Here is a 16,625-nt window from a genome sequence, read left to right on the forward strand (position 1 = left end):
GGTCATTTGAAATATTGTTTTCAGACATTTGCAATATAAATGGAATGAGAAACAAAAGTTGTGCTATGTATCTCAAGGAGATGCCAGCTTTACGTATGGCTATGAGTACTTGGGCTGTACCCCAAGATTGGTGATTACACCTCTCACTGACAGATGCTGGCTAACTCTCACTGGAGCACTACACTTGAACCTAGGAGGTTGCCCTGCTGGTCCAGCTGGTACAGGAAAAACCGAGAGTGTTAAAGATCTAGCAAAAGTAAGTGGTTTCTATATCTAGAATAAAAACTTCTTTTTTTTAGTCACACAAACTTTAAAAGTTATCTTAAGTTTACACGTCTCCTGTTGTTAAAGTACTCATAATATTTAGCAAACACATTAACACATTTGTTAATTCATACATCATCATTTAATTTTGAATGTTTAATGTGTGCTGGGACTTAGGATCTTGGTAAGTCAACATAGTTGACTTGGACTATAATAATGAACTAACGTCTATGTAAATGGTAGCTTTGTCCCCCCTTCTTTCCTGAAGAAGTGATTCATTTATTTTGAGCTCCATACACAGATTTTTGCCTAGTCTTTGTGACAAACACGAGTGTTTATGTGTATGTTTGTGTGTGTGTGTGTGTATAAGAAAAAGAGACAAAGAAGCAACTGATGAAAGCAAAGGGTATAGTTTATGATATTGCTGAAATGTTTTTTCTTAGTTTATTTGTTTATGTGTTTAAAAATATGACCTTAAGCCTCCATGCACTAATCAACTATAATAGTATCCGTGTGTTAATCCTAAACTGAGTCTTGTGGATTTCTAAATTTGGTATAAACACCTTTATATTGTAAAACTTTTCTTGAAAGAATAAAGATATTTTATTACTCTGGAAGTTTTAAAATTAGTATTTTGTGTCATAATTAAATAAATATGTTAAAATATCGTTTTTGTTTCCCAGTCCTTAGGCAAACATTGTGTAGTCTTCAACTGTTTTGAGGATTTGGATTATAAGGTAAAGCTTATTCTTATATACTCAGAAAAAAACTATTGTACACAAAAAAGAAATAATTCAGTGAGGATTAAAAGAATAAGGAAAATATCTTACACATTAAGTATTAATATAACTATAAATGCTATTCTTTTAAACTAACAGAAAAGAAGTTTTAAATGTAATTGAAACTTAAAACATTACACAGTTTACCTTTATTCAGCTGAACCACTTCTTAAGACAGAGATTTTCCAATGTTTTGTCAGGGAGGATCTTTTCAAACAAAATTGGTATGAAACATGAATATATAAAAAATTAAGAGTACTGCTTCAGTAATATAAATTTACATATTCTAACCTACACTTTTGTTTACTGAAAATAAAGAACAATGAGGCTACTATGAGTAACACAAAAATTTGAGTCAGAGGTTATATAAGTGATTACAAATTTATGTCAGCCTTATTTTGTTTTGGTTGCATATTATTTAAGATAGGTCTCATAGCATTCTTAAATATTTATTAAAATGTCATATGCCTCTGTGCCTATCACAAATTTCCTTAGTTTCAAAACACTCCAATTTATTTTATTTTGCAACTTAAGTCCAAACCTTTTACATTTTGCTGAGATCCTACATTTCCAATATGTATTCACCTGGCACATTAAAAATATCAGTAAATATGAATAAGCTGATTGAACTATTATTCTTAAAACACTTACCAAATAGCCTGTCTGTCCTCCCTGGAAAGTACCTTTACTGGGGCTCTGCAGGAGTGGGACTAGGGTAAGGTGAGTGACGCTCTTACCCTCTAAGCAGAGTTCAATGAGGAGCCAAAAACTTAGTCATCAAAATAAATAGTATTTTAGTGCAATGTATTTTTTAAAGAATCAAGGTATAACCCAGCAATCCCACTACTGGGCATACACACCAAGAAAACCAGAAGGGAAAGAGACACGTGTACCCCAATGTTCATCGCAGCACTGTTTATAATAGCCAGGACATGGAAGCAACCTAGATGTCCATCAGCAGATGAATGGATAAGAAAGCTGTGGTACATATATACAATGGAGTATTACTCAGCCATTAAAAAGAATACATTTGAATCAGTTCTAATGAGGTGGTTGAAACTGGAGCTGATTATACAGAGTGAAGTAAGCCAGAAGGAAAAACACCAATACAGTATACTAATGCATATATATGGAATTTAGAAAGATGGTAACGATAACCCTGTATGCAAGACAGCAAAAGAGACAGATGTATAGAACAGTCTTTTGGACTCTGTGGGAGAGGGTGGGTGGGGATGATTTGGGAGAATGGCATTGAAACATGTATAATATCATATAAGAAATGAATCGCCGGTCCAGGTTTGATGCATGATACTGGATGCTTGGGGCTGGTGCACTGGGATGACCCAGAGGGATGGTATGGGGAGGGAGGTGGGAGGAGGGTTCAGGATGGGGAACATATGTATACCCATGGCGGATTCATGTTGATGTATGGCAAAACCAATACAATATTGTAAAGTAATTAACCTCCAATTAAAATAAATAAATTTAAAAAAAAGAATCAAGGTAAATGCCCCCCAAAAACATGATAAACAAAATATCAAAGTTTTAGATAAAGACAGGATCTGATTGCTGCAGTCAGTGGGAGGAACCGACTTTTTCAGGCTTCTGAGCCAGAGGGGCTCTCTCCGACTCACATCTTGCCCCTCAGCAGCACCTAACAAAAGCTCCTCTTAGAGTTCGAGCATTCCTCAACAGATACTCAGTCCACAGACACTTTATCTGGCTTCTTCGTTTCAGTTTATAACATTTACATATCAACAGATTTCAACACAGACTTTCAGTCTCTCACAAGGACACTGGAGGATCTAGCCACCCTGGGCTTGCCCATTGTAAATGGCAGAAGCAGAGTAAGAGCTGCTTGCATTTGCTGTCCCCACTCCAGCCTGGCCCCAATCTTCCACTCCTCTTAAATTAGTAGTTCAGAGATCTGTGTTACTGAGCTTCCCTGGTGGCTCAGCAGAAAAGGGTCCGTCCCTAGGTCGGGAAGATCCCCTGAAGAAGGAAAAAAATCCCACAGACAGAGGAGCCTGGCAAGCTACAGACCATGGAGTTGCAAAAGATTCGGACACGACTTAATGACTAAACATCAACCGTCTGCATTACTACCAGGCATTGACCACTAACCCTTGAGTCTTGGCCAGACCTAGAAAGGAGAACTCTTCCAACCATCTGCTGGAAAACTTTTACTGCCAGTACGTGGTTCTGAGAACACGGCACCCAGGAGATTGCTCAGTTATGCGAATGTGAATTGTGCTTCTACTTTCTCACTCTTGTGAGCATCAGTTTGCTGCTGCTATGTTTAAACTTTTAGGGCTTTCCCGGTGGCTCAGCAATAAAGAATCTGCCTGCAATGCAGGAGACTAGGGTTCAATCCCTGGGTTGGGAAGGTCCTCTGGAAGAGGAAATGGCAACCCACTCCAGTATTCTTGCCTGGCTGGCTATAGCCCATAGGGTCACAGAGTCAGACAAGACTGAAGCGACTTAGCACGCACACGCATTTAGACTTTTACAGGAGACAGGCAGAGTAGTTGAGCGGTCTTAGAGTCTAAAAACTGCTGCTTTCAGCCCTACACAAATGCTTGAGAGGGAGACATGCAGTGTTGGCTTAGTTTGGGTAAAATGGGAAGAACTTGCAGAAATTAATGTCTCAGTAAAAATGCTCACCTAAATAATAATTTCATTAATCATTTTTTTAAGATAATGGGGAAATTCTTCTTCGGATTGGTTGAGTCAGGAGCTTGGTGTTGTTTCGATGAATTCAATCGAATTGACGTGGAAGTTCTCTCTGTGATTGCCTCACAGATGCTAACAATTAAGGCAGCAAAAGACAGCTATTCTGTCAGGTATTGGCTAAATGTGTTTATATTTTGGGAATGGAAATTTGATGTACACATACTGCTTAATTATTATTTAATATTTTTTCTACCATGAGTGTTTGGGTTTGTTTCTTTTGTTTTCCTAAGCACACACCAAAAAGAATGGCACTTAACTTGAATGTTTCCTTTGTTTGGCAAATAATATGAAAATATGAGTAGTTAGCTTGCAGACTCTTTGCCAAGCTTGGAACAGTATTCTTGGCTACCAGGAAAAGGAGGCAAATATGTTCTAATTACTTTTCTTTTTGAGTTTAAAATCTCTTAGTACCTATTCATTTGATGATATTTCATTTGAAGAAATCAAAGGGGTTTTTTTCTTTAATTCTACATATTAAAAAAAAAAAAAAAAACAGTTATACTGACCACACACGGGAACCCTTCTGTTGTTCCATTAGTCTGGATTAATATGCTTTTATTTAAAAAATCCTTTAATAACAATATTTGTATGTTAGGATTACTAATGTATACTAATCCAAGCAAAATTTTTTTTTCTTTTCAAATAAATTTAGGAACTTACATGATTTCCTTTTTTAGCATACTTGGATTTGTGGGTTTAAAATTTCAATTGCAATCTAATAATTCTAACTCAATCTAATGGGCACTCACTTCTGGCTTTGCTCTCAATGTTAATAGGCTTCACAAGTCTGTGGATATAACTAGAATTACAGTAATTCACACTTCACCAATTCTTCACCACATCTCAGCTTCTGCAAAGTTTTCCTCAATTCCTCATTTTCCTCATTTCAAAACCTTAGGTTTTGTCCCAGTTGTCCTTCCATTCCTGTTTGACCACCTTCATCGGTTCAGGGGGTTTCTCTCCACTGTCTCTTCCTCTGGTGCCAGCGGCATGACACTATCCATGCCGAGGTTCTACTTCACGATGTTCCCAGAATTATTTAAAATTGGGTGTTGGGAAGTGGGCTGTGTTTCATTTTAAAGCAAGAACTCTACTGAGGCCATTCAGTGTTCCACTGTGTCATCCAGGCAGAGCTTTGTGTCTCCTCAGATTCTCTTCTCTGTATAAGTCAGTTGATTCAGATGGGTACCCTCTTGCCTTGAGCCTCACAAAACTCTCTCATCAGTTCAGTTCAGTTCAGTTCAGTCGCTCAGTCGTGTCCGAATCTTTGCGACCCCATGAATCGCAGCATGCTAGGCCTCCCTGTCCATCACCAAACCCGGAGTTTGCTAAAGCCTGGCTTGGAGAATTTTGAGCATTACTTTACTAGCGTGTGAGATGAGTGCAATTGTGCGGTAGTTTGAGCATTCTTTGGCATTGCCTTTCTTTGGGATTGGAATGAAAACTGACTTTTTCTAGTCCTGTGGCCACTGCTGAATAGACATCATCAGACATGATCAAATAAATCTGAATCCCAGCAGAGCTCTTGATTTGACATAAAAAACCTTTTCTTTCCCTTTCTACTGTTTTTTTTTTTTCCCCCCAGCATATTCTGTTTGGATTTAATTGTAACACAGTCTCATGAAGTTTTGCAAACTCCTTTGTAGTTTTAAGATACTTTGGCTTACAAAAAGCAGTTGTCTTAATGATGAATACTGTAATGTCTTGTAGGTTTGTACTGGAAGGAAAAGAAATACGTATAAATATGTCTTGTGCAGTATTTGTCACCCTAAATCCTGGGTAAGTATCAGTTACATCTGTGGTAGGAGTTCAGTTCAGTGCAATCGCTCAATCATGTCCAATTCTTCATGAACCCATGGACTACAGCATGTCAGGCTTCCCTGTCCATCACCAACTCCTGGAGCTTACTCAAACTTATGTCCATTGAGTCAGTGATGCCATCCAACCATCTCATCCTCTGTCGTCCCCTTCTCCTCCTGCCCTCAATCTTTCCTAGCATCAGGGTCTTTTCTAATGAGTCAGTTCTTCGCATCAGGTGCACAAAGTGGTAGGAATGGACACAGGCAAAAATCCTTTTTTTTAATCTTATCCATAGACAGAGTTGGCTGACATTGTATATTCATCACTCATGCTCCATCATGCTTCTGAACCCCTCCACTGCCCACACCATTTATAAGCAGCTACAGCTCTGTATTTGTCCATGTGGATGATATCATATTAAGCTTCTGACCAAGGGAAATTTCCACTTTATGAATAGCCAGAGAGAAATGAAAAGGTTGGTAGTCTGTCACAAAGGGGACATAGGCAGAAAAGCTAATCAAAGTAGCAGGAGTAACAATATGGTAGTTTACATGGAGTGGAGACTGGGCAGACTCAATAAATGTGTTGATGGAATCAGGGAACTGATGTGAGGTGAACTGTGGGAGGAGGCATAGGAAGAAAAGAACATAAACTAGGAAGCTCTATGAGTTAAAAGCACAATAGAAACCATCTTGTAAACCTTTTGTTTTCAGATAAAGGTCACATAGAAAGGCAATAGAATTACTGTTTGGGAGAAATTTATGTGGTTCTCATTTGAAAAACTGAAAACTAATACAATATTGTAAAGTTTAAAAATAAAATAAAATTTAAAAAAATAAAAAATAAAATCAATACACCTAAAAAAAATAAAATAAAAACTGAAATATGATGTTTTCTGTTTCTCTGTTTTTCTTATCCTCTTAAGATACAAAGGTCGAGTGGAACTTCCAGATAACTTAAAATCTCTGTTTCGCCCAGTGGCAATGATGGCTCCCCATTATCAAATGATTGCTGAAGTAATGCTCTTTTCTGTTGGTTTCAAATCTGCAAAATTACTTTCTGGAAAGCTAGTTAACATTTACGAATTAGCTAGCAAGCAACTCTCGCAACAGGTAACAAACTGTTTTTATCAAAGCGAAGGTGATTACATGAAGCATTAAATGATAACTTTTCAGGTATTAGTCCAAGAATGACCTGGAACTAACATTCCTATCAGCATATTAAGTCCATGCAACTTGTATGTAAGGCAATACGTAAATCAAAGTTCCAAGCTTTCCCTGGGATCTGATCTGGAGAGAGCAGTCAAGTAGCTCTAATTTTAAATTATAGGCTACCTTCTCCATGCAAGGAAGATTACATCTAGAGCAGTTGTTTTCAAACTTTATAGTGCATCAGAATAATTTGCAGGACTTTTTAAAACATAAGTTGCTGGACCTTACCACCAACTTTCTAGTTGTCTGAGGTGGGGCTTGAGAGTTTACATTTCTAACAAGTTTTCAAGTGTTCATGATGCTGCTAGTCTGAATGCCCCACTTTGAAAATTATTGTTCTAGGACATGCCAACTTTGTGTTTATTTATAACCCAGAATGGTTTGGGCAGCTAACCAGATTATCTCCAAAGCGTTCATTTTTACAATATATTCTTTAAATGTAGCTCTCCATTTTAGAGAAAACTTAACTCAGATAATGATTTTTAAACTCCTTTGAAACTTGTTAATCTTTTTTTTTTTTTTTTTTTTTTTGAGAAGGAGACTTTTAGAAGGACAAGTTTGGGAAAGAAGTGAGAACATTAGAACCAAAACTGAGGGTTTCTTGAATTCATAACACTGTTTCTCTTCATAGCATAGATGATTAGTGATTTAACAATATACTATATGCATTTATTTTCAAGTTGTTCATTTTTCTCCAGAAACTTAATAACTCAAATATTTTAATATTTGATAGGATCATTATGATTTTGGCCTGAGGTCTCTGAAGACAATTTTAGTGATGGCTGGGAAGAAGAAACGGGAGCTTAAATGGTCAGTTGAATTTTGAATTGAGTGTAGATCAAAAGGGAGTTACATAATACTGGGAAAATACTGTGTGAAATTTTAAGTAATGACAACAAGATAAAATAATTCTGAGCTCCCAGACTCGAAATCCAGAAGCCATAAAAGAAATAATTTATAATAGTCAAAAATTACTTTTTGTGAAGTCAAAAAACAAATGAAAAACTAGAGTAAAGATATATGCAGCTCCTGTTGCAGTTAAATAACTCATCCTCTTAGTATATAAAGATTTCTAGAAAATTGGGGGATAAACAGTCATATAGAAAAATGGACAAAGGAAATCAACAGACAGTTCTCAGAAAAAAAGAGACATAAAAGTCCTTTAAATATATGAAAATACACTTAACCCTACCCATAATGAGAGAAATGCACATTACAGTTACACTGAAAATTGTTTCTCACTTATCAGATAGGCAAAAATTTTTAAGTGTTCAGAAATTTGTACTGGTGAGACCAAACAGAAGCAGGCATTCCTTTTCATTATTGGCAAGCTGTGTACTTTTTGTCTTGTCTTGATTTGGGGCTGTATTCATGTATCACCTATTAATTTTTTTTAAATATGTTACAAAAAGACATATCAATATACTATTTACATGAAATGTTTAAACAATAAATGTTATAGATTGTTTATAGGTACAGTAAAAAATACAAAATGTTTCATGGGAGGAGAAAACAATAGGAATAGGCTATAGCTCCACTGTAATATTTTATTTCTTACATAAAAGAACTGTAGCATATCTTGCAAAATGGCCTGTATAATATAGATGGAATGTAAATAGGTGTCTACTATGAAATGTCTTTTAATTTTATAAAATTAAAGATAAATAGTACCAAGTAATCAGCTCCCTGATGTCCTCATGTCCTTAGTCTTTTTTTTTTTTTTGGCCGCACCATGCAGCTTGTGAAATCTCAGTTTCCTGACCAGGGATTGAACCCAGGCCACAGCAGTAAAAACCCAGAATCCTAAACACTAGGACAGGGAACCCTCAAGTTCTCAGTCTTTCTTATGTTCACTTAATTCTGTGTGTGAGTAAATATTCCAGGGATAGTGGTACTCTTCTCATTTCAAAGTCCTTCGTTGTTCTCTGCAAACTTCACAGAAAACTCAGAGTTCTCACAGCTGCCTGCTGTTGGAGTTCCCATTTCCAATGTACTCTCTGTCTGTCTCCTGACACTGAAAGTAGCTCTCTTCTGTCTGTTGCAAGGGTAACAGCCACCCTTCTTTGATTCTCCCAAACCTTCACACACATGATGTGATTAAGTGAAGCTGACTGTGTTATGAAAAGGACTGGGGAATTTTTTTTTTTTTTTTGTCAGAGGAAAGTACAGTGAACAATTTAAAAATGAATATTAGACAATTTGCTTTTTAAAAGTCCCTTGACCCTTCCTAACACCTTAAATTTTAATTGTTCTTCTTGCCTCTCTCCTCTTCCCTTCTCTGTCCCTTCCTCTCCCTTGACTCTACCCAGTGCTTTGTAAGGTTTCTAATTTTGTCTCTTAGGCATGCAAGAGTACTACAATTTTTTCTCATTTCTTTATGCATGGTGATTCAACCCTCCTTTTTTTACACCTTCTCTTTCTAAATTATGTTGATGGAGTCTAACTTTAACCCCCAAATAGAGTTTAAAGGTGTTTATATGTAAGAAAATAATAAAGGTGTGTTAGTTTTGTAGGGCTGCTGCCATAACAAACTGCTACAAAAGCATGATGTCCAAAAACAATGGAAATGAATCTTCTCGTAGCACCTGAGGTCAGAGGTCTGAGACCAAGGTTGTGGACAGACCTGCTCGCCTTCTAGAGTCTCTTGGGAGATTCTTCCTTTCCTCTTTTAGTTTCTGGTGGTTGCCAGCATTCCTTGGTGGAAGGTCACATCACCCCAATCTCTGCCTTCATCTTTGCATCACCTTCTCAACTGTATGTCTCTGTCTCCTCTCTTATAAGGAACATGTGACTACACTTAGACCTGAATGATTCAGGATAAACTTCTTTCAAGATTCTTAACTCAATTAGATCTTCTGCCCTATCAATAATATTCACAGAGTTCCAGGGATTAGGAAGTGAATATATTGGCAGGGTTGGAGGGGTAGGGAAGAGGGGGGAATTTTTCTGCCTACCATAGTCAGCCTTATCTGTTTTTCTCTAAACCGCCCCTTTTGTTTAGAAAATAAACTATAAAACTGACCACAGTACTGGGTCACAAAATGTCTTAACTAATTCCAAACAACTGGTATCATGAAAACAATCAAAACGGGTTTAAAAAGTTACATTTAACTATGCTTTTCTTCAGCTTTAGTTGACCTTAGTCTAGAAGTTTTCTTTTTTATTCTTAAATTACAAGACAGTCCCCACAGTAATCTCAGATACCATCCCCTAAGTTGTATAATTTTAGTGAAAAACATGGTATTGTAACAATTTTACCATTTTTTATATAAGCTGTTATCTCACCTTGTCTATATCTAATAGTTAGTCCCCAGCCAGACACACTGTTATCCCTATTTTTAAAATTTCTTTTAATGTAAAGCAATATCTGTCTTGAGAAAAAAGTGGGAAAGGTCAAGGTTACTTACTAGATCCCCAGCAGGGAAGTGTGGGACCCTTTCTGTCCCTGGTGTGGCCCCTCACTTTGACTTCTGGTCCACTCTCGCCCTCTCTACCAAAACACCTTCAGAAAAAAGACTCACTGATGTATTTACAGAGGAATGTGTAAACAGCTGATGCCAGCTCAGTGAGTCTTCCATCGTAAAGATAGAGTGCTTACAGAAGTGGACTTTGACGTCAGAGAGACCTGACTGAATGCCAGTTCAAACATTTACCAGCTATATGACACTGAGTGTGTTATTTCATTTTTCTGAGTATCACTTTTCTTACTTCTTAGCTTTTGAAAAAATTAATGAAATTTCTTAAACAATTAAGCAAAAGGCCTGGTAAAAAAATACTCAATAAATGTTATCTATTAGCTCTTTTTATTATGGGGCAAAGGCTTAAAAGTTACCACCATCCCAATGAAGAATTTCAGATGTCAGTAGACAAGAGTATGGGAGGGATGCTAGGGCAGGGAAAACTTTTCTTCCTTTTTATCTCCAAAGTCATACTATACCACATGTAGTTACTTTTTCCCCTTTTGACTGCATGTTTAATGTATAAAAATGTGTACTGGAATGTTTAGTATATGAAATATATGTGGCAATAAACTGTGTGATAACAATATATCAAAAACTTTTGTTATAATTAACAAAAATATTAAGTTGGCTTAAACAGTAGAAGGAATTTACTTTTTCACCCAATCAGAAAATCCAGAGGTGGGGCAGGATATAATCACTTTGATTTGAGTTTCCCTTTTATTTCTCTGAGATATTCTAAGCACTGCAGTCCTCCCTGTCAGGGTTATTTTTAGACTGGCTTCATTTTGGGTAGCAGGATGGCTTCTAATAATAAATGGAACTATCTACACCATTGAACTGAAGTCCCAGACCACTCTGAGTGGACAATTCATTTGTCTACCCCTGAATCACTGTGTCCAAGTGACTGCTATGTATTGATTGATTAGAGCTGTGGTTATATTCACTTCTTGAATATTTGTTATGTCATATGCTTGCTTTCTGAAACTCTCTCAGACATACAACCTTGGCAAATCAGAGATAGCTACCCTAGAATCTGAACCTGAAACTAGAGGAAAAAGAAATAGGATATACACAGAGTCCACTCTGGCAAGGGTGACAGCAGTGGCAATAGCTGCCGACATTTAGCAGAAATTAGCAGAGACAGCAAGCCGCTCTAGTGCAAGCATCAGGCTCTAGATGCAACAGGCATGGCTCTCTGGTGGCAGCCATTGATGGTGGCAGCCATGTCTTCACAGGACCAGTTCTATAGCTCAACTTTGTTCCCAGCTACATAGCCTGCAAGACTAGTTCTCTAGTCATCCTAGGGATTTTTAATAAATCATTTTATTTTTCATTTGATGTTAACCTGAATACATTTCTATTTTGAGTTGGAAACAGCATTACCCTGAGTTCTAAGTCAGTCAGGGCCCATCCCTGGAGCTGGGAACCAGATTAACCTCACCCAAACCACATAGCTGCTTTGAAGTGGGGAAAGGAGGAAAAGGTATTGGGATAGCCGCCATTAAAAAAGAATATTAATGGTCTTTAACATCAACAAAACAAACTTGCTAACTTGTTCTTTGCTTTCTTCTACCATTAAAGTAACATCAGAGACATTTCTGAAACAGAGGAAACTCTGATAATTATTGAAGCTATGAGAGAAGCTAGCTTACCAAAATTTCTTCCTAAAGATGTCCTACTTTTTGAAAAGATTATGAGAGATATTTTTTGTGGAGCAACAGTTTCGAAAGTAAATCAGATTGTCCTGGAGGTAATAAGACCTTTGAAAATCATTACAAATCATTTATATGTGGAATATCAGTTAAGATAAGAAACTATAATAGATGTGAATTTAAAATGTTAGTTATTCCTGAAATTCTCTATTCATGTTAGAACTTGGGACATAAAAATACTTGGAGATATATATTTCCCATGAATGAAGAACTTTCAGTACATCTTGGCATAATGGAAACAAGAACAAATTGTGTACCTTTAAGGAAGGAAGGCTGTTAACACGTATTTTACTCCTCAATTTTCTCATCTTTCAAGTGAGAATGATAATGTCTGCTCTTCCTACTTTCCAAAGGTGCTTCAGTTCAGTTTAGTAAGGTTCAGTCGCTCAGTTGTGTCTGACTCTTTGCAACCCCATGAATTGCAGCACGCTGGGCCTCCCTGTCCATCACCAACTCCCAGAGTTCACTCAGACTCACGTCCATCGAGTCGGTGATGCCTCCAGCCATCTCATCCTCTGTCGTCCCCTTCTCCTTCTGCCCCCAATCCCTCCCAGCATCAGAGTTTTTCCAATGAATCAACTCTTCTCATGAGGTGGCCAAAGTACCAGAGTTTCAGCTTTAGCATCAGTCCTTCCAACTAGAGAATCAAATTATATCAGAATTATGAATAAAGACTTTAATGTGTAAATACTTTGTGATCATTAAAATGACACAATTTCAAAGCCATTTTTGGGGCTTCCATGGTGGCTCAGACACTAAACACACAAAGCCCTTTATACTTTCTCTTATGTATATAAAACCATACAGTCAAAGCCTTAGTTTAGGTAGAATCTCAGTGTCTTCTGTCATTGTGATACAACCTCCTGCTACTCCCTCCATTCTAATATATTGTCATATGGCCACCAGAGTTGCTTTCCTAAAACACGTTTGATCACTTCAGCAAAGCGGCTGTTGAAGCAACTTTGCCTCTAGTACAACAGTCAAATTAATTATCTTGGCCATAATGCCTTTCACAATTTGGTCAGACCAGATTATCTTTCTCATACTGAGCATTAAAGTAAGAAACTAGGAAAAAGAGCAATAAAACAAGTTCTCTGAAATGAAACCGATAAAAATAATGAAGGAAACGGCAGAAATCAACCAAATACAAATAAAAATTATAGGAAAAACAACAAAACCAAAGTTATCAGTTTGATTATATACAGACCTCAAGCAAGAATGATTAATAATTGAAAAAGAAACAATGATATTAGAGATTTAGAAGTGATGAGAACATTATGAACAACCTAAGTTAATAAATGTAAAGCTGTAGACATGTTGCATTAAGCAACAGGGAATGGGAAGTGATCAATGAGCAAAAACAATTTTTAAAGATACTCAAAGCAACTTCTTGCCATCCTTGCTCCCCAAAATTCAGACCCAAATGGTTTTATAGTTTTAATTGGAGATTATATGCTATAATTCATATATGTACCCTTTTGAGATAACCTTTTTTCAGATTTCCGATATCACCTAATAAATGGCTTTTTTTTTAAATTTTATTTTATTTTTAAACTTTACAATATTGTATTGGTTTTGCCAAATATCAAAATGAATCCGCCACAGGTATACATGTGTTCCCCATCCTGAACCCTCCTCCCTCCTCCCTCCCCATACCATCCCTCTGGGTCGTCCCAGTGCACCAGCCCCAAGCATCCAGTATCGTGCATCGAACCGGGACTGGCGACTCGTTTCATACATGATATTATACATGTTTCAATGCCATTCTCCCAAATCTTCCCACCCTCTCCCTCTCCCACAGAGTCCATAGGACTGTTCTATACAAAAGTGTCTCTTTTGCTGTCTTGCATACAGGGTTATTATTACCATCTTTCTAAATTCCATATATATACGTTAGTATACTGTATTGGTATTTTTCTTTCTGGCTTACTTCACTCTGTATAACAGGCTCCAGTTCCATCCACCTCATTAGAACTGATTCAAATGTATTCTTTTTAATGGCTGAGTAATACTCCATTGTGTATATGTACCAAAGCTTTCTTATCCATTCATCTCCTGATGGACATCTAGGTTGCTTCCATGTCCTGACTATTATAAACAGTGCTGCGATGAACATTGGGGTACACGTGTCTCTTTCCCTTCTGGTTTCCTCAGTATGTATGCCCAGCAGTGGGATTGCTGGATCATAAGGCAGTTCTATTTCCAGTTTTTTGAGCAATCTCCACACTGTTCTCCATAGTGGCTGTACTAGTTTGCATTCCCACCAACAGTGTAAGAGGGTTCCCTTTTCTCCACACCCTCTCCAGCATTTATTGCTTGTAGACTTTTGGATCGCAGCCATTCTGACTGGTGTGAAATGGTACCTCATAGTGGTTTTGATTTGCATTTCTCTGATAATGAGTGATGTTGAGCATCTTTTCATGTGTTTGTTAGCCATCTGTATGTCTTCTTTGGAGAAATGTCTATTTAGATCTTTGTCCCATTTTTTGATTGGGTCATTTATTTTTCTGGAATTGAGCTATAGGAGTCGCTTGTATATTTTTGAGATTAGTTGTCAGTTGCTTCATTTGCTATTATTTTCTCCCATTCTGAAGGCTGTCTTTTCACCTTGCTAATAGTTTCCTTTGTTGTGCAGAAGCTTTTAAGTTTTATTAGGTCCCATTTGTTTATTTTTGCTTTTATTTCCAATATTCTGGGAGGTGGGTCATAGAGGATCCTGCTGTAATGTATGTTGGAGAGTGTTTTGCCTATGTTCTCCTCTAGGAGTTTTATAGCTTCTGGCCTTACGTTTAGATCTTTTTTTTTTTTTTTCTCTAATTTTATTTTATTTTTAAACTTTACATAATTGTATTAGTTTAGATCTTTAATCCATTTTGAGTTTATTTTTGTGTATGGTGTTAGAAAGTGTTCTAGTTTCATTCTTTTACAAGTGGTTGACCAGTTTTCCCAGCACCACTTGTTAAAGAGATTGTCTTTAATCCATTGTATATTCTTGCCTCCTTTGTCAAAGACAAGGTGTCCATATGTGCGTGGATTTATCTCTGGGCTTTCTATTTTGTTCCATTGATCTATATTTCTGTCTTTGTGCCAGTACCATACTGTCTTGATGACTGTGGCTTTGTAGTAGAGCCTGAAGTCAGGTAGGTTGATTCCTCCAGTTCCATTCTTCTTTCTCAAGATAGCTTTGGCTATTTGAGGTTTTTTGTATTTCCATACAAATTGTGAAATTATTTGTTCTAGGTCTGTGAAGAATACCATCGGTAGCTTGGTAGGGATTGCATTGAATCTATAAATTGCTTTGGGTAGTATACTCATTTTCACTATATCGATTCTTCCAATCCATGAACATGGTATATTTCTCCGTCTATTAGTGTCCTCTTTGATTTCTTTCACCAGTGTTTTATAGTTTTCTATTTATAGGTCTTTAGTTTCTTTAGGACTTCTTTCGGTTGCAATGGTGAATGGAATTGTTTCCTTAGTTTCTCTTTCTGTTTTCTCATTACTAGTATATAGGAATGCAAGGGATTTCTGTGTGTTGATTTTATATCCTGCAACTTTACTATAATCATTGATTAGTTCTAGTAATTTTCTGGTGGAGTCTTTAGGGTTTTCTATGTAGAGGATCATGTCATCTGCAAATAGTGAGAGTTTTACTTCTTCTTTTCCAATTTGGATTCCTTTTATTTCTTTTTCTGCTCTGATTGCTGTGGCCAAAACTTCCAAAACTATGTTGAATAGTAATGGTGAAAGTGAGCACCCTTGTCTTGTTCCTGACTTTAGAGGAAATGCTTTTAATTTTTCACCATTGAGGATAATGTTTGCTGTGGGTTTGTCATATATAGCTTTTATTATGTTGAGGTATGTTCCTTCTATTCCTGCTTTCTGGAGAGTTTTTATCATAAATGGATGTTGAATTTTGTCAAAGGCTTTCTCTGCATCTATTGAGATAATCATATGGTTTTTATTTTTCAATTTGTTAATGTAGTGTATTACATTGATTGATTTGCAGATATTGAAGAATACTTGCATCCCTGGGATAAAGCCCACTTGGTCATGGTGTATGATCTTTTTAATGTGTTGTTGGATTCTGATTGCTAGAATTTTGTTAAGGATTTTTGCATCTATGTTCATCAGTGATATTGGCCTGTAGTTTTCTTTTTTTGTGGGATCTTTGTCAGGTTTTGGTATTAGGGTGATGGTGGCCTCATAGAATGAGTTTGGAAGTTTACCTTCCTCTGCAATTTTCTGGAAAAGTTTGAGTAGGACAGGTGTTAGCTCTTCTCTAAATTTTTGGTAGAATTCAGCTGTGAAGCCGTCTGGACCTGGGCTTTTGTTTGCTGGAAGATTTTTGATTACAGTTTCAACTTCGGTGCTTGTGATGGGTCTGTTAAGATTTTCTATTTCTTCCTGGTCCAGTTTTGGAAAGTTGTACTTTTCTAAGAATTTGTCCATTTCTTCCACATTGTCCATTTTATTGGCATATAATTGCTGATAGTAGTCTCTTATGATCCTTTGTATTTCTGTGTTGTCTGTTGTGATCTCTCCATTTTCATTTCTAATTTTGTTGATTTGATTTTTCTCCCTTTGTTTCTTGATGAGTCTGGCTAATGGTTTGTCAATTTTATTTATCCTTTCAAAGAACCAGCTTTTGGCTTTGTTGATTTT

At 36.8% G+C, this 16,625-nt stretch overlaps 1 protein-coding gene across 2 annotated transcripts in view; it reads left to right on the plus strand.

Moving 5' to 3' along the window:
• Positions 1–16,625, plus strand: part of DNAH14 (dynein axonemal heavy chain 14) — a 377,701-nt gene that overhangs the window by 174,542 nt on the left and 186,534 nt on the right. Inside the window, exons 29-35 of one of the 2 annotated variants that reach the window (XM_059875675.1) lie at positions 25–256; positions 948–1,001; positions 3,741–3,886; positions 5,487–5,555; positions 6,502–6,688; positions 7,521–7,597; positions 11,830–11,998. In XM_059875675.1, the coding sequence (XP_059731658.1) occupies positions 25–256; positions 948–1,001; positions 3,741–3,886; positions 5,487–5,555; positions 6,502–6,688; positions 7,521–7,597; positions 11,830–11,998 (934 nt within the window). The remainder of the gene's footprint in view (positions 1–24; positions 257–947; positions 1,002–3,740; positions 3,887–5,486; positions 5,556–6,501; positions 6,689–7,520; positions 7,598–11,829; positions 11,999–16,625) is intronic. The other variant, XM_059875674.1, reaches the window with a different exon arrangement.

This window comes from Bos taurus, chromosome 16 (genome assembly GCF_002263795.3).
Source record: "Bos taurus isolate L1 Dominette 01449 registration number 42190680 breed Hereford chromosome 16, ARS-UCD2.0, whole genome shotgun sequence".
In the NCBI taxonomy this organism is placed as follows: Eukaryota; Metazoa; Chordata; class Mammalia; order Artiodactyla; family Bovidae; genus Bos; species Bos taurus.